At 47.8% G+C, this 17936-nt stretch overlaps 1 protein-coding gene across 1 annotated transcript in view; it reads left to right on the plus strand.

Annotated features, from left to right (window-relative positions):
- CUBN (cubilin) overlaps nucleotides 1–17936 on the plus strand; it is a 162792-nt gene that overhangs the window by 34687 nt on the left and 110169 nt on the right. The window contains exons 23-27 of the mRNA XM_054390004.1: nucleotides 3647–3833; nucleotides 8458–8618; nucleotides 9115–9296; nucleotides 9829–9985; nucleotides 12598–12785. Coding sequence (XP_054245979.1) covers nucleotides 3647–3833; nucleotides 8458–8618; nucleotides 9115–9296; nucleotides 9829–9985; nucleotides 12598–12785 — 875 coding nt within the window. The remainder of the gene's footprint in view (nucleotides 1–3646; nucleotides 3834–8457; nucleotides 8619–9114; nucleotides 9297–9828; nucleotides 9986–12597; nucleotides 12786–17936) is intronic.

Genomic DNA, 17936 nt, shown 5'->3' on the forward strand with positions numbered 1-17936 from the left:
AGCATCAGTCTGCCTATACACACCTAGATAGTGTGTTCAGCTCTGGAGGGGCTGGCTTTGTGTGTACAGCAACAAGAGAGACTGCAGAGCCTTCCTGAGCAGCTGACCCATGTTTCTAAGGAGTAGGTGTCTGAAATGCTACAAAGGACCTTTGCGTGCCTGCCTGGTAAAAATCAAGGCTGTCAGCATCTGCCAGCAGCAGTTAAGAGAAGGCCATGAAGTGCAGATGTGCTTTCTCAGTGCCTGTGGAGAGGCATTTGCTTCATGTGGTAAAATCTTCCTTTTTTTTTTTTTTTTTTTTTCTAAACATAGAGTATTGCACAAAGATCTGTTTGTTAGGGGTCTCTATTTTCTGCTGGAAAAGTGAGATTGAAAGAAAACTCCCATTTTACATAGGACACTAGAGTTTAATTGTGTATTGATTAGAATTGTGGCTACTCTTTAGGAGCAAACCCGTGGGTATAGTTTTGTGCAGTATGCATGATGAGAGGAGTGAGGGGCACCAAGGCTGGCCTGTTTCTCCAACATTGGCTGTTGCAGTGGGTTACTGCCACTTAGGGCATTTTCTTCAGAGGAGCAAACACATTCAGTACCAACATCAGAAAGCAGATGGAATAGCTTTCAGACCCTGACATGCTGGCAAAGCAAGATGTGCACTCCAGGAAGAGTGTGGCAAGAAAGAGGATTCTGCCCCTTTGCTCTGCTGAGACCCCACCATGAATACTGCATCCAGTTCTGGTGTCCCCAGCAGAAGAAGGACACAGAGCTGCTAGAGTGAGTCCAGAGAAGGCCATAAAGATGATCCAAGGGCTGGAGCATCTCTACTATGAGGACAGGCTGAGGGAGCTGGGGGTGTTCAGTCTGAAGAAGAGAAGACTCCTGCCAGTACCTGAGGGGATCCTACAGAAAGGCTTCAGAGGGACTTTTCCTGAGTGTGTCTAGAGACAGGACAAGGGGGAATGGTTTGAAGCTGAGGGAGAGCAGGGTTAGACTGGATCTTAGGAAGAAGCTCTTCAGTAGGAGGGTGGTGAGACTCTGGAACAGGTTGCTCAGGGAGGCTGTGGATGCCTCCTCCCTGAAGGTGTTGAAGGCCAGGTTGGATGAGGCCTTGAGCAGCTGAGTCTAGTTGAGAGGTGTCCCTGCCCATGGCAGGGGGTTGGAGTAGATGATCTCTGAGGTCCCTTCCAAGCTGTGATTCTAGGACTTAGCCTCCACAATTATCTCCTTCTATTTTTCATAAGCTGTAATGACTGCCTTCAAACTGAATTCATGTTTTTTCCAGGCATATAATAATCACATTATGGTGTCAGACTGCATGCTGAGCTTTGGCCAAGGAGTCCCAGCACTATTCTTCTGCTATCTTTGCTAACAGCTTTCACTGAAGGATCTCTTCCTGCACAAGCACCTCCATAAATGCTCCTTGTTAGTGATGTGAGTGCAAAAGGGGAATGTCAGCACTCCTGCTGAAAGGAGAGCACAAGCAAGGACTCCAGAGGAGAGCTGGCTGTCAAAAAGCATGGCTTCATTTCTGCTTTTCCTAACACTCCTAGCACTGTATGCCCAGCCTACACTGACAGCCAGAAGTGTGACATTTCTAAGGCAGTCATTGCTTCACCTCCTATGCTCATCTCCCTTACCTCATAAAGAAAATCGGTATGTGAAGTGGGGAGCAGCATACAACAGCCAGTGTACAATAGCACCCTTGGGATATCAGTTTCTAGATGGATTACTCCCAAGAAAGCAGACTTTGGTGAGGGAGGGAACCTGGACACTTCAGTGGAAATTGTTCTTAAAGGGCTGATAAAACCATTTGGGCTTCCATGCTGCTAATTTTACCCCAAGGACCCTTTTCAGGCACATCAATTGTAATTTTTCCAGGCTGGCATCCATGGCTTCAGCCTCTGGGTGAATGAGGGATGGCAGCATTGCAGCAGCATTCCACCTGCATCAGTCAGGCACCTGCCCTTCCAAAATCAGGAGAAATCATTAATTAAAAAGAAGTCACCTATTCAGTATACAGCCATTTTCATTTTAGTTCTTTAGTGCTGCTTGTGCAATGAGCTGGTAGGACAAACCTGGGTGCCATTTCTAAGTCAGATTTCTAACCCTGCAGGCAGGGTTCTCAAGGAATCACGTGACTTCAGCATCTGGGGGTTGTTGATAAGCTCTACACATCATTAACCACCCCAGGAGCTGGCAGCACAGCAGGACCATTCTAGGGCTTACAGCTGCACAGGGAAACCAGGACTAACCTGAGAGATATGTGCACACATTAGAGCACATCCGTGACTGAAATGAGGTAAAGACTAATAGATCACAGCTCTAGATAAACCAGTGCAGGAAGAGCAGCCAGGCTGCTGAGGGCTTGGAGGGTGTTGTAGGAAGAGTGGCTGAGGAAGCTGGGGTTGTTCAGTCTGGAGAAGAGAAGGCTGAGGGGAGACCTTATTGCTCTCTACAGCTACCTGAAAGGCAGCTGGAGTGAGGTTGGTGTTGATTTCTTCACCAAAGTAATCAGCAGTAGAACAAGAGGAAATGAGTTTAACTTGTGCCAGGGGAGAGTTAGGATGGAAATTAGGAAAAATTGCTTTGCTGCAAGAGTGGTGAGGTGCCTAGGGAGGAGTGACAATCCTTGAAGGTGTTCAAGAAGCTGTAGATGTGGGGCTTCAGGATGTAGTTTACTAGTCCTTGTAGTTGGGTTATAGGTGGACTTGAGGATCTTAAGGGTCTTTTCCAACTTTAATGATTCTGTGACTCTGTGAAACCTTTTTGACTTGTGATTGCCAAAGTGCAACACAAAGGCAGAAAGTTCTTGGGCTATTTCTGTGTCATATTTTTGTGTTCTTGTGATGAATTAGGAACATGAGTTGGGTAGCAAACTCTGAGGGTATTTATCTTACAGAAAACACTTACAAGTGTTTCCAGGTGACCAAGAATGTAAACAAGCATCGTTTAAAAAAGCACTCTGAAAATAAAAGTGTTTTAGGAGTTAAAATGAAAACAAAACATAGAGGGAAATGACCAACCTTAGCCATGGAGGGTCTGAGCTGTAATTGCATCACAAGTACTACATGGAATGACAGGATGAGGGACAATGGCTTCAAACATGAAGAAGCTGGATTTAGATTAGACATGAGGAGGGAATTCTTCCCCATGAGGGTGGTGAGGCACTGGAACAGGCTGCCTAGGGAGGTTGTGGAGGCTCCAAGGCTGGCAGTGTAAAGTCAGGTTGGACGAGGCCTTGAGCAACGTGGGCTAGTAGGAGGTGTCCCTGCCCGTGGCTGGGGGGTTGGAACTTTAAGGTCCTCCCAACCTAAGCCATTCTAGGATTCTAGGATTTTGCTGTCTCTTTCAGTTTTACTTTAGAATTAATCTAACCCTCCCTATGTTACAGAAAGTATTTTAGAAACCTACTTTCAATTTCTCTGCTTACCTGAGTTTTAGGTCAAAGCCAACTTAGGCAGCTGGAACTACTCTTGTATCGCCTATTTATTGCAGATTGTAGTCTTAGTTTATAGTGATGACACTCAACAGGAAGATGTGTCCAGGAAGAGTGATGCTGCACAGGATGATAGCTGGAAACAGAAACATCCTGTTCATTTAGCAGACACACTCAGGCCATTCATCCTTGTTCCTTCTCTCTTTAAAGCGTGCTCACACAGCTACACTGCTGACACTGGTGTGCTGACGTCTCCAGACTACCCCAACCCCTACCCTGAGGAGCTGGAGTGCATCTACACCATCACCGTGGGGATCAACAGACAGATTGTGCTGCGCTTCACCAACTTCAGCTTGGAGGGGAACAGACGCTGCACGGAGGATTATGTAGAAATCAGGCAAGCCTTCTGCTGTCCTCCTGATAACCCTCCAAGTGTCCAAATCCACTTAGCCATGTTCAGGAGCTATAGTTTTAACTACACACCTGTATTTACCAGAGAAACTTAGAGGCTGCATTTTCCTCTTCCCAGCCTGCTACACTGCCAGCGTTCCCAGTAAATTCCAGTTCTCAGAGCAAGTGGGCTGTGGGCCCTGTCCCAGGCACAGCACTCTGTTCTTAATGCACAGAGTCTTGCTAGCTGTTTTGTAGTGGCTTAGCAGTAGTGGTGGGATTGTGAACTCTAGGTGTATGGTTGGCTTTGGGGATCTCAGGGGTCTTGTCCAACCTCGACAGTTCTATGATTCTATGATTCTGCCTCTCTACTCTGCTCTGGTGAGACCCCCTCTAGAGTTCTGTGTTCAGCTCTGGACTTCTCAGCACAGGAAAAATATCAAGCTGTTGGAACAGGTCCAGAGGAGGCCACAAAATTATCCAAAGGCTGGAACATCTCTCTTATGAAGAAAGGGTGAGAGAGTTGGGATTGTTCAGCCTGGAGAAGGCTCAGGGGAGACATTACTGCAGCCTTTCAGTATTTAAAGGGGCCTATAAGAAAGACAAGGACCAACTCTTAGCAGGGCCTGTTGAAACAGGACAAGGGACAGTGGTATCCTGGGATGCATCAAGAAAGGTGTGCCCAGCAGGTCTAGGGAAGCTCTTTTACGTCTCTGCTCTGCCCTGCTGAGACCACAGCTGCAATATTGTGTCCAGTTTTGGGCTCCCCAGTTCAAGAGAGACAGAGAATTGCTGGAGAGAATCCAACAGAGAGACACAAGGATGCTTAGGGGACTTGAGTATCTCCCTTGTGAAGAGAGACTGAGAGCCCTGGGGCTGTTTAGTCTGGAGAAGAGAAGACTGAGAGGGATCTGATCAATGCCTCTCAATATCTGAGGGGTGGGTGCCAAGTGGAGGGGCCCAGGCTCTTTTTGGTGGTTCACAGTAATAAGCCAAGGAACAATGGGTTCAAACTTGAACACAGAAGATTTCACCTCAACAGGAGGAGAAACTTCTTTACAGTGAGGGTGACAGAGCACTGGAACAGGCTGCCCAGGGGGGTTGTGGAGTCTCCTTCTCTGGAGAATTTCCAAACCTACCTGGATGCATTCCTGTGCAGACTGCCCTAAATGATGCTGCTCTGGCAGGGGGGTGGATCTGATGATCTCCTGATGTCCCTTCCAACCTCTGATATACTGTGATACTGTGAGACTATGATGATGGGTTTAAACTGATTTTTTTCACACTGAGATTGATGAAATGCTGGCCCAGGTTGCCAGGAGAGGTGGTGAGTGCCCCATCCCAGGTCACACTGGTCAGGGCTCTGAAGAAACTGCTCTGTTTGAAGATGTTCTTGTTCAGCAGGGGGTTTGGACTAGATGGGCTTTGAAGGTGGCTTTCAGCCCAAACTGTTCCATGATTCTCTATTGCATTTTCTGTTTATCATCTTTAGGCAGCAGCTGTGCTGTGCTGCAGCACTAAGAACATACTCTGGGATACTACTGTGTCCTGGCACCCTCACTAAGCTGTTGGCTATTGGCATGCTGGGTTCTGGTAACTTTTGCAGGACAGAACCAGGCAGAAGAAAGCAGTGTTTGTAGGAGGGTTAGCTGCATGCTTACAGTCCAGCTGTGCCCAGTGCACATCCTTCCTGCTGTGCTGCTGTTTGGGATTTGCATATTGCTACATCAGTGCCTCCACTGCTGTCTCCATGAGCCAGCTCTCCAGATGAATCACAGAATTAACCAGGTTGAAAAAGACCTTCAATATCATCAAGTCCAACCTATCACCCAGCACCATCTACTCAACTAAATCATGGCACTAAGTTTCTCATCCAGTCTTATTTTAAACACTTCCAGGGATGGTGACTCCACCACCTCCCTGGGCAGCACATCCCAATGGCAAATTACTCTTTCTGTGAAGAATTTCTTCTTCATATGCAGCCCAAACTTCCCCTGGTGCAGCTTCCCCTGGTCCACTCCTTGTGTCACTGCTTGCCTGGGAGAAGAGACCAACCCCCACCTGCCTACAACCTCCCTTCAGGTAGTTGTAGAGAGCAATGAGGTCTGCCTTGAGCCTCCTCTTCTCCAGGCTAAACACATCACAGGGTTGTGCCCCAGACCCCTCCCCAGCCTCGTTGCCCTTCTCTGGACACATTCCAGCATCTCAACATCTTTCTTGAACTGAGGAGCCCAGAACTGGACACAGGACTCAAGGTGTGGCCTAACCAGTGCTGTGTACAGGGCAGGATGACTTCCCTGCTTCTGCTGGCCACACAATTCCTGATCCAGGCCAGGATGCCATTGGCCTTCTTGGCCACCTGGGCACACTGCTGGCTCATGTTCAGCTGCTGTCAGTCAGTACCCCCAGGTCCCTCTCTGCCTGGCTGCTCTCCAGACACTCTGCCCCAGCCTGCAGCACTGCCTGGGGTTGTTGTGGCCAATGTGCAGAACCCAGCGCTTAGATGTGTTCAATCTCATGCCTTTGGACTCTGCCCATCTGTCCAGCCTGGCAAGGTCCCTCTGCAGAGCCTCCTACCCTCTAACAGATAACTCCTGCCCCCAGCTTGGTGTCATCTGCAAACTTACTGATGATGGACTCAGTCCCCTCACCCAGATCATCAATAAAGATATTGAACAGGATGGGGCCCAGCACTGATCCCTGGGGGACGATGAACCACATCTGCAGGACACTAAGGTGTTTGTTCACTCTGACCATGCCCTGAGTATCCAGGACCTCAGTGGATACTGTGATAAAACTTGCTCTGACCATTTGTCCAGATTCTGTGTAGTGTTTATTTCTTGGTCATGCTTCTTAGAACCAAACCAAAAGCTGCTGGCTGAAGCTGTAGTGTTGTGATTCTGAATTCCTTCTGAATTACCTGCTTGCTTGCAGCTGCAAGTACACACTGGAGAAAGTTATGAAAAACTGCAAGGCTTTGTCAATATTTTCTAAGTGTTCATGGTTTTAATTTTAAAACAATGATCTGAGATTGAATTTAATCTAATTTGAGGCAGATCTGAATCAAAACACTGGGATTTTTTCAGTTTTTCTTCTTGAGTACTGAAAACATTAATTTATTACACAAATCTTAACTCTGCTGTCACTGCAAAGGGCTCAGCAGCATTAAACATGTTTGAAGATCTCACCAGAACATTGCTAAGTGCAGCTGAGGACATTGCTTTTGCCATAGCTGGATTTCCAGCTGATGAGTGCCTCATTAGACCAGACACCCTTCTCTGGGGTAGCCTGAGAAGTCTTGGGTGAGGTGCCACCCTGGCTTCTTGTCCTGAAGTGTCTTCTGAGAAATTGCATTCAGTCAGATAAGAAAATTGTTCACCTGACCACAGCTGCGGAGGTCAAGATGCTAGGGAGAGGAGGTTCTGGATGGTTCTTCTCCCAGTAACTTAAGAGGATAGCAAGCAAATTAAGCTAGGAAGATGGCATAGTAGCAAGGTCTAAGTAGGAATTTGTCTCAGAAGAAAGTATAAACCTGTGGAAATGTGATTGCTGTTCACTTCAAATGCATCCTCTCAAGGTCACATACATGCAGAGATATAATGTATTTGTTATTGTCCTACTGCCCTGCAGGGTATTTGTAGTCTGAAAGCACTTAGAGCTAAGGTTAGAAAACAGTTGAGAAGCAGGTTGTCACTGTCCTGTGTATTCCCATGAGACAGCTACAGGCAGCAAACCAGGAGATCAGATGTGCATCCTGATGGCAGTGCTAGAAACTGTGACTGGAAATATTAAATGAAAATACCTGCTTGAAGAAAAATTCTGAAGGCTAAGAAAATATTTCCAAGCATGCATCATATCAGCTCTGGAACATGGGCTCCCATCTCATCTGGTGCTGTGCCAGGCCACAGTGAGCAAGCTGTTATTTCTTCAAACTAAAAGATTATAGAATCATAGAATTGTCAGGGTTGGAAGGGACCTCAAGGATCATCCAGTTCCAACCCCCTTGCCATGGGCAGGGACATCTCATACTAGATCAGGTTGCTCAGAGACACATACAGCCTGGCCTCATCCAGGGACGAGGCTTCCACCACCTCCCTGTGCCAGTGTCTCACTGCCCTCATGGGGAAGAACTTCTTCCTAACATCCAATCTGAATCTACCCATTTCTAGTTTTTTTCCATCCCCCCAGTCCTATCATTCCCTGACACCCTAAAAAGTCCCTCCCCAGCTTTCTTGTAGCCCCCTTCAGATCCTGGAAGGCCACAAGAAGGTCTCCTTGGAGCCTTCTCCTCTCCAGACTGCACAGACTGCCTTTCCCTTCCCTTCCCTTCCCTTCCCTTCCCTTCCCTTCCAACCTTCCCTTCCCTTCCCTTCCCTTCCCTTCCCTTCCCTTCCCTTCCCTTCCCTTCCCAAACCTTCCCTTCCCAAACCTTCCCTTCCCAAACCTTCCCTTCCCTTCCCAAACCTTCCCTTCCCTTCCCAAACCTTCCCAAACCTTCCCTTCCCTTCCCTTCCCTTCCCTTCCCAAACCTTCCCTTCCCTTCCCTTCCCTTCCCTTCCCAAACCTTCCCAAACCTTCCCTTCCCTTCCCCTTCTTTCCTATGCTATTAATTCTATTCATCTCTATTCTAGAGATGGAGGCTATGAAACTTCCCCTCCTCTTGGAAAATACTGTGGTACAGACCTGCCTCCTGTAATAATCTCTCATGGCAACAAGCTGTGGATCAAGTTTGTAAGTGACATATTTGGGACAAGAACAGGATTTTCAGCAGAGTGGGATGGTACCTCAGCAGGTGAGATGACCACACCGAGCATAAAACCATTTGACACATTTTAACTTTCAGGTTTCATTTGTATTTAATTTCTTACCCTTTCCTGCACATATTTTCTGCTTCCCATCTTCTGAAATCTGTTTGCTAATATATAGCAACATGAATTCATGTTGTTAAGATCAAGGATAAACCTTTCCTGCTCCTTGGGCTTTCTTTTCCTCCAGAAGGAGGGATATTCCCTAGATCTGATGCAGCATCAGTTTTGTCACATGTTTAGGAAGCAAGAACCAAAAATACAATGGAGAGAGATTAAGGAGCACTCCCCAAGTCTGAGAGCTATATTGCTAGGTGCTGTGGGCTCTCTTCTGCTTACAACACTGTTGGTTAAATGCAGATTTTTGGGGCATCACTGAAGATTTTCAGAGTTGTGGAGAAGGTCAGCAGTGTGTGTATCACACATTTAATTCTGTGCTCTCCTAGGTGTTAAGTGTTCATTTCAGTTCTTTCCCATTTTCAGGTTGTGGTGGGACTTTGACAACAGCTTCTGGTATCTTCATGTCTCCCAACTACCCTATGCCTTATTACCACAATTCAGAGTGCTACTGGTTGCTCAGAGGAAGCCAAGGAACCCCATTTGAAATCCAGTTTGAACAGTTCCATCTAGAGTACCATCCAAACTGCAACTTGGACTACCTTGCCGTATGTACCCTGTGGCCCTTGGCTCCACAGCAGGCAGCTGAGTATGATGAGCATGTAGGCAAGGAGACACATGGCCCTGGTCTTCAAATGTTTCCATGAGAACAGACCCCCAGTGGGAAAGCTCTGTGCTGACTCACTGCCTTCCTAGCTCAGAACAGGGGGAGATGAGGAAGTCTGTGGCAGCTGCTGGTAGGACAAACATTCATGCCTAGATAGAAAGGCCACTGAAACCAGCAGCTGGCTGCACCTTTTACATGTGGATACAGGTTAGTGGTCATGCTAGCTGGGTTATGGTTGGACTTGATGATCCTAAAGGTCTTTTCCAGCGTTAATGACTCTATGATTCAGTGATTTGCTGTGCTTTGGGGTCCTGATTTGCTCCTTTATGAAATGGCTGTTGGGTTTCCTCTGAGCTGAAATAGAATTTAACTTCTTCAAAGCCAGTAACAATTCTCTAAGCAGACATTTGTCAGGGGGGAACTGGATGTGTAATGCCACCAGCTTTATTTTGTTTTTTCTGGTTTTGGTGAAGGTCTATGATGGCAACAGCAGTAATGCCAAACAGCTGGGGAGGTTCTGTGGGGAGCAGGTGCCACAGCTGATCCGTTCCAGCAGAGACAGAGTGTATGTGAAACTAAGGACAGATCACAGCCAGCAAGGCGGAGGCTTTCTAGCCAAATACAAACAAGGTAAGTCAGCATCTGCCCTTCTACCTCTGATGGAGATTATATCCTCTGCAGAATAAAGCTGGTGAGGTGGCTGTACTTGAATTACCTGCACCAGTGGCACTTAGCACTCCAGATCTACTCAGAACTAGTCCTGGAGGTCCATAACAGGGTATCTTGGCCTGTTCTTGCTCTTTTGCCCACCTAGCCTCCCGACTTTAGCAGAGGAGGCAGACAGAACAAGCTTCTCTTTTATTCTAGCTCCTTGTGAGGCAGGAGGCAAAGGCTGTGAGTTAACCTCAGCCACCCTGGATGGCTGTGTGTAGGATTATTTAACCTTTTTACATCTTGTGGTAAGGGTCCCATTTTTCTTGCAAACACTTTTTTGTTAAACAGTTCTGCCCCAGGAGGATCAGAAGGACAACATTTGTAGAAAATCCCAAGGTCATAACCTGGAACATCGTCCTGGGTTTGCTTTTTTCTACCATACATGCTTAAATGCACACTGGAAGCTGTGGAGTTTCAGCATGCACAAAATGGTTTGCAAGCATCGTGGCATGCCCTAGATGTGACATGCCAAAGTGACAGGGACTGCTGTAGGTTCATAGATACAAAATTGCCCTAGAATCGAAGTGATAAATGGGGCAAACAAACAAAGCTGTTCACCCACATATGGTGTATGCAGTAATTGGAGCAATGAGGAAGCTTTGGTTCCCTAATTCCTTAAAGATATCACAGGTTCACTTACCATGGGCTCTTCAGACTGCAAAGTCAAAACTGAGTGTTAGAAAAGGGTCCCCCCCTTTCACTAAATAAACTGAGAGCACACTTTCAAAGCACTCTTCTGGGAGGTACTGGGATCTACATTTTACATTCATGTTTAATTCCTGAAGATGCATCAGAAAAACCTTCACAGGTGTGCCAAAAGCTACAATGATGTAGGAAGCAGTGATCTAAAATACAGATGCTCAGAGGCCAGACACATTAATGTGCACATGAAAGTAATGCAATGATGAACTGGAAACACTGCAAAGGAAAACCTGGTATCAAGTTAAGGTTCAAAGGCACCTTTGTGTCTGTTTCTGATCAATTCCTAATGGCAGGGGGTAGCTGCTTTTGCGCATCTTGCATTCTTCAGAATTCATCTTGCGCTCTCCATCCTGCCCTTTCAGACAGTTGTATCCCTCAGTATAGCTGTGCAGACAAGTTCTGCTCACCCTGACCCCAGTCTTCAGCTGTATCCTGAGCATGCTGAAGCCCTAAAACCACACACCTTGCTGTTCTGCAAATCATCTGGAAAGAATAAAGAAAAATGTGCAGGAGGCAGGTGTGTCGCTAGGAACAGACAACAGAAGAGGTTCAGCTATTTCTGCTGCTCTGCAGCTTTGCTGTGGAGAGCAAACAGCCTGCTCCTGTCTCCTGCTCCCTTCTCCATGCTCCAGACACACACTGCCTGCTGTCTGCAGACAGGGGCTTGCCTTCATTGATATCTTCTGTCTTTATTGAAAGCTGGACACAGGCAAATGAGACACACTGACCTAATGCCCTAATTGTCATTTCACTCTCAAGCTAATTTAGTCTTTTGTCCCTGCACTTGGAGGAAAGCTCCCATTATTTCACACAGGTGTCAAGTTCTTATGCTAGGATGCTACTGAACGCCTCACAAGGAAAATCATGGCTCCTTTTTAAGGAATTTCATGACCATTTCCAGTTCCTGGAGCTAGAAAATCCAACCCCAGCAGTGTACTTTGCAGTTGTTTGAGCTGGGGATTATAATTTTTTTCCAATTCCGATGAAGCACCTCTGCTGTGAGGCCAGGCTGAGGGAGCTGGGGGTGTTCAGTCTGAAGAAGAGAAGACTCCAAGGGGACCTTAGAGCTGCCTTCCAATAGCTGAAGGGATCCTACAGGAAGGCTGCAGAGGGACTTTTCATGAGGATGTCTAGAGACAGAACAAGAAGGAATGGTTTGAAGCTGAGGCAGAGCAGGGTTAGACTGGAGCTGAGGAAGAAGTTCTTCAGTAGGAGGGTGGTGAGACTCTGCAACACGTTGCCCAGGAAGGATGGCCCCTCCATGGAGATGTTCAAGACCAGGCTGGATGAGGCCTTGGCCAGCCAAGTCTAGTTGAGAGGTGTCCCTGCCCATGGTGGGAGGGGTTGGAGTAGATGACCTCTGAGATCCCTTCCAACATGAGCCATTTTGTGATTATCAGTTTTTGCTGAGTACCCTCCCTGTGTTGTTTCAAAATATGTTTCTATTATTAGGGTGTTTGGGTTTGTGTTAGTTTTATTTAGAAAAAATAGAAAATAAAAAAGATGAAGAGCCATATTAGAGGAAAGCCCATGGATTTAGACTGGAAGGAAAGTACCAAGAGGTACACAGCCCACATACACTGATGTGTCAGAAAATCAGGACATGGCAGAGCTGAAGTATTCAAGCGTGGAAAGCCCAGGGTTTGTTTCACTCCATGTAATATGTTCTTTAACTGGCAAAGTTCTCTCACTGCATGACTTCCCTACCTGTGCATAAAAGTATCTCCCACCTTGTGGTGCTATCAGTGACTCCAGTCAGCCATGTTTGGAGATCCTGGGTGAGGAAGCACTGCACAATTATCATCTGGGATAACTCTGTTTTGCAGTTTGCCAGGAAGTCCTGACTGTGAACCGCAGCCATGGCACCTTGGAAAGTTTGAATTATCCAAGCAATTACCCCCTGAACAAGCACTGCAGCTGGACTCTCCAGGCTACAAAGGGCAACACTCTCAACTACAGCTTCACAGCCTTTGATGTTGAAGCTGGACCTGACTGTGACCGTGACTTCTTGAAGGTATGTACCCAGCTTCTAGGAACAAGAAAAGTCAGGTCTTCACCTGCAGAGAAAAGCAGGAACCATACAAGGGGAACTGTATTGTGTCATGGTGGTGAATGGAGTTAAATGTCCCCCAGGGCTCAGCACTGGGGCCTGTCTTCTTTAATGTCTTTATCAATGATCTGGGTGAGGGCATTGAGGCACCCTCATAAGTTGACAGATGGCACCAAGCTGGGTGGCTGTGTCCATCTGCTAGAGGATAGGGAAGCTTTAGAGGCGGATCTGGACAGGTGAGACCCATGGGCCAGGGCTCATTGGATGAAGTTCAACAAGTGCCAGGTCCTGCACCTGGGTCACAGAAACCCCATGATGACCTACAGACTTGGGACTGTGTGGTTGGAAAGCTGCAGCTTGGAGAGGGACCTGGGGGTGTTGGCTGGCAGTCACTGACCATGAGCCAGCAGTGCCCAGGGGACCAAGAAAGCCAAAGGCATCCTGGCTTGGGTTAGAAGCAGGGTAGGCAGCAGGGCCTACCTGTGCTCAGGACTGGGGAGGCCACAGCTGGAGTGCTGTGTTCAGCTCTGGGCCCTCACTGCAGGAAGGACATTGAGGGGCTGGAGCCTGTGCAGAGCAGGGGCAGTGAGGCTGGAGAAGGGCCTGGAGCCCCTGGGCTAGAGGAGGGGCTGAGGGAGCTGGGGGTGTTGAGGCTGGAGAAGAAGAGGCTGAGGGAGACCTCATTGCTCTCTGCAGCTCCCTGAAGGGAGGTTGCAGTGAGCAGGGAGCAGCCTCTGATCCCTGGTGGCAAGCCACAGGAGCAGAGGAAATGGTTCCAGGCTGCCCCAGGGGAGGTTCAGGTTGGATCTCAGGAAATCTTTCTTCCCTGCAAGGGTTCTCAGCCATTGGAATGTTCTGCCCAGGGCAGCGCTGGAGTCAGCATCCCTGGAGGTGTTTCAGCAGTGTGTGGAGCTGGTGCTTAGGGACATGGTTTGGTGTTGAGCCTGCAGTGCTGGGTGGAGGGTTGGACTGGATGAGCCTGGAGATCTCTTCCAACCAGCTGTGTTCTGTGAGGCTGTGTCTGAAGTTAGCCATTAAAACTCAAGTGTTCCGTCCAAATGGTTTGTCCCTTCTCCCTCTGTGAGGAGAAGTGTTACAGAAGTATTACACAGCGTTTAGGGGTGAAGTGAGGTGCCACGATTCCAGCTTCATGTAAAGGAGAAGAAATCCTGAGAACAGTGAATTGCTGGCCAAAAGGCAATGAGGCAATTATTTCCCCTTGGTTCTGCCTGTGAAGGGAATGAACTTTAAAATGGGTTGGTTTTGCATTTTGAAAGCGAGGGTTGCTGTGCCTCCTGGTTGTGTTTTCTTTTTCCTAGTGAATCTGCTTCTTCAAAGGGACTGAAAGAAACTGAATTTACCCACAGCCAGAATGAGACATTTTTAGCCCAAGAAAACCATCCAGTCAATCTAAAGACAAGTGCCCTTTCTTTTCATTTCTTCCAAAATTTTAGCTCTGTGGCAACTGAGAAGATCTTTTCTCTCAGTTTTGTACTCCATACTGTAGGACATGGAGTGCCCACAACTGCACTGCTTTGCTGAGCTAATCCATCCTTCAGACCTCACCCTTGTACAGGATGCCAGCACAGAGCCCCTGGCTCTGCTTCGGTTTTGCACAAGAGGGACTGACATTTAAAGCAGCACCAGGAGCAGTGCCCACATTTCTGGGGTCTTGTAGAAGATCTAGCAAGAGGTCTGGTGATAGGCTAATCTAATCCCTCTAGACATCCTCTCTCACTCCCTCTGCTTCCTTGCTGTGCCAGCTTTCACAGCTCAGAATTGGCAATAAGCTGGCAAAAGTGGGATTCTTCCAGCTTTCTTCTCTTGCTGGCCAGGAAGGGAAACAAAGAATGGACATATGGAGAAAATAAACAAGGGAGCAGTGTACTGAGAACTGACTATTAAACCCTTGTGCAGCTTTGTGATGAGGCTGAAAAGGAAATACTGGAGCCAAGTGAAGAGGCCAGTGCTAGACTCAAGATGCCTAACCCTTGATCTGTGAAAAGCAGGAGCCCTGCACACAGTAGCCAGCCAGTGAGGAGCAGAGACTTGCCAGGAGACACTATTCTAGGTATAAATCAAGGCTGGTGGGATAGTGCCAGCAGCAAGGACCCCATCCAAATCACTTAAAAGAACAGAAATAAAATATATTGGAAGGAGTGAGGAGACAGGGAGCAGAAAAGTCCTTGCACACAGACTGAAAGAGGTGCAAAGAGGGAAATGCAAGGGAAAAACAGTTGTGGAAGTGTACTAAAGAGGCTGCAATTTGCAATACATGTGACAGTACCTACAAATCTTCCCCCAATGCCATTAGGAAATGCCTTTTGGAACAGATGTTTCATCTGGTTGTTGCATGCTGCACAGATATGGGCCATGGAGCAAAAAAAGAGACCAAGGTTGAACTGGGGAACAAGGAAGTGAGTGCTGTTTGCTTGCACCCTACCTCTTGCACAAGGGAGCATGTTGGCAAGGCTGAGTGCCCTCTGGTGTAGGGCAAAGGGGGAACCATCCTCAACAAGTGTGCAGCTCACTGAGCAGACTGCAGAGATCTGGGACTTCTCTGTCTGATATGCATATGGAGTCTGACACAACTGCCAATGGGAAAAAAGGTTAATTAAAACCAGAAGGCTCACAGCTTCCAGCTAAGGTAAATTGTTCCTCTGCCACCTGCTAGTGGTGATTCTGGTTGTGGTGGTAGTAGGAGTAAAGGGAAGCGACATGTGATGGAGAAAGCCAAGGTAAGGTGTTGCAGAGGTGTGGTGTCAGGGAGCTGACATGCCTGAGCAGAGTAAATCAGGCAAGGGAGTTGCAAAAAATAAAAATAAAAAGTTGAGCAGAGCTGCTTTTCAAAGGCAGCAGGAGGAGCAGCTTTAATGCATGTGGATAGACCTTTCTGCCACTGCAAATGGCTCACACTACAGCTCTGGTTCTTATTAAAGATCCTTTGAATTCTGAAGGAGAAAATCATGGTGGGGTGGGGACAGCTGGCCTGGGCAAGATGTGTACCCCAGTACAGCTGGGCCTGGCCTGCTGGACACTCCCAGTATCCATCCTGGGCAAAGGCCTACTCTTCAGCTTCATGGGTAAGGCTGACTTACAGCCCTGCCCCCAAAGCACAGGAAGCATTTTGCCTCCAGCAGTCTGATGGACACAGAATACCTCAACTTGCTGTTTACTATGGATTATTTTGCTATATCCCTGGATTATGAGTCAGAAATGTTGCATGTACCTGTACATGCAGGTATTGCTGGTGGGTGTCAGTCACTGAAGGTATCATCACCACTCAGCCCAGGTCAGTGTTTCAAATACAGGAGGACAAAGTCAGATGTCCAAGGAGCACAGGAGCACATGGCTGCCCCAGGCTGGGGTGCAGCCCCAGCTGCACAAGCAGTCAGCTGTGCATTGTGTACCCATTTCCTTTTCCCCTTTGATCAAGGGATGTTCCTGGTGAGCCAGGCCCCTGCCAGCAGCAGCTGGTTGGTGTTACTCATAGTAAGCATCGTTCCCTCTCCATGGGCAGCCTTGAGTGACTCTGCCTGGGGCTGGCCTGGGCAGGGCCTGCACCTCTGCTGCTTCAGCTTCTACAGCTATGGATCCCTGTGTCAAGGAGGAAGGAAAACGCTCAGCTCTTTTGACTTGATGACAATCTTCTGCCCCTGTACATGGCTGCCAGAGACTGGGAAGGGGCAGTGTGGGAGGGACACACAACTGCCATTTTAAACCATGTCAGTACCTAGCACAAGTCCTGTGTGAGCACTTCCTCCACAGTCTAGCCCCATGGCCTCTCCAAGGGGCTGGCTCGTCACTAACAACCTTCACAGGGGCCCTGACTCTGTGGAAGGAATCTCACAGTGCATGTGCAAGAGTGTGAGATGAATTGCTTCAGATAAAGTGCAGAAGTGGCGCTGATGTGATGCAAGGCATGCCAGAGGGCAGACTGTTTCCCAGTGATGCTGCATAGCTGTATTTGGATTGGATGGGCTTTGCACTGTACTGCCTGCTGTGGCTTGCCTTAGTAACCAACATTAGCCCTTCCTGAGGAGTCATCAGGCTGCAGGCACTGAGATACTGCAGACAGGGGCATAGAAACGTCCTTCCTGCTACATTCACCCGGCTATCAGCTGAACAAGCTTATCTTTAACTCTTCCCCTTTAATGATGAACTACCTTCTTTAGCATGACAGAACATAAGGTGAGGAGAAAGTTCTTCACAGAGAGAGTGGTTGGCCATTGGAATGGGCTGCCCAGGGAGTCACCATCCCTGGAGGTGTTCAAGAGGGGATTGGACGTGGCACTTGGTGCCATGGTTTAGATAGTCATGAGGTGTAGGGTGACAGGTTGGACTTGACGACCCTTGAGATCTCTTCCAACCTTCTTGATTCTATTCTATGATAATCTCCACAGAGGCAAAGCCATTGGGTAAGTAAGGAGAATGACAAGTTATTGCCCTGAAGAGCAGAGGCTTGCAGGAGGACTGAAATTTACTCCCTTCTTATACAAGAAAACATACCTTTTGCAAACCACTAATGTTTATGACCTTCAGTGACAGCCTCCCTCTATGTTCTTCTGCTCCAAAAGTGCAAGCATCCAGTCTGTCTGCTATCTGCCTTCAATAAGAGAGGTGCCCAGCCTCTTGCAGAATGCAGACAGCAAAGTGTCCCCATGAAGCAAGAGAAGTTTCAGAGCTCTCCGTTTGCGTCTAGGCTGCACATTAGTTTGGCAGGATGGGTTAAGGCAGAGCAGCATCTTGCAGGGGCAAATAACTGACTGATAGCAGCAGCAGCCTTCCTGCTGCAGGGCAGCACAGAGCTCCTCTTTGGAATAGAGAACTCCCTTGCTTGCTTAGTGCCATGCACTTAGGCAGCCCAGTCTCTACCTGCTCCAAGTGGTTCAGACACTGTTGCCCCTGTGTAGGTGAAGTATTATAAGGTTACCACAGTAATTAATAAGGCATCTGCCCCTGAGAGCAGTTTCCTTCTGCTAGTAACAGGATATCTCTTTTTTCCCCCCTTTTTTAAACTACAGTAGCATTCCAGGGATGTGCCATAATATCCTTCTTCTTCATCTGGGAATACTGCATTAGACTGCTGCTTGTTCCCAGCTGGTTTATCCTCTC

Source organism: Indicator indicator, chromosome 20 (assembly GCF_027791375.1).
Source record: "Indicator indicator isolate 239-I01 chromosome 20, UM_Iind_1.1, whole genome shotgun sequence".
Classification (NCBI taxonomy): domain Eukaryota; kingdom Metazoa; phylum Chordata; class Aves; order Piciformes; family Indicatoridae; genus Indicator; species Indicator indicator.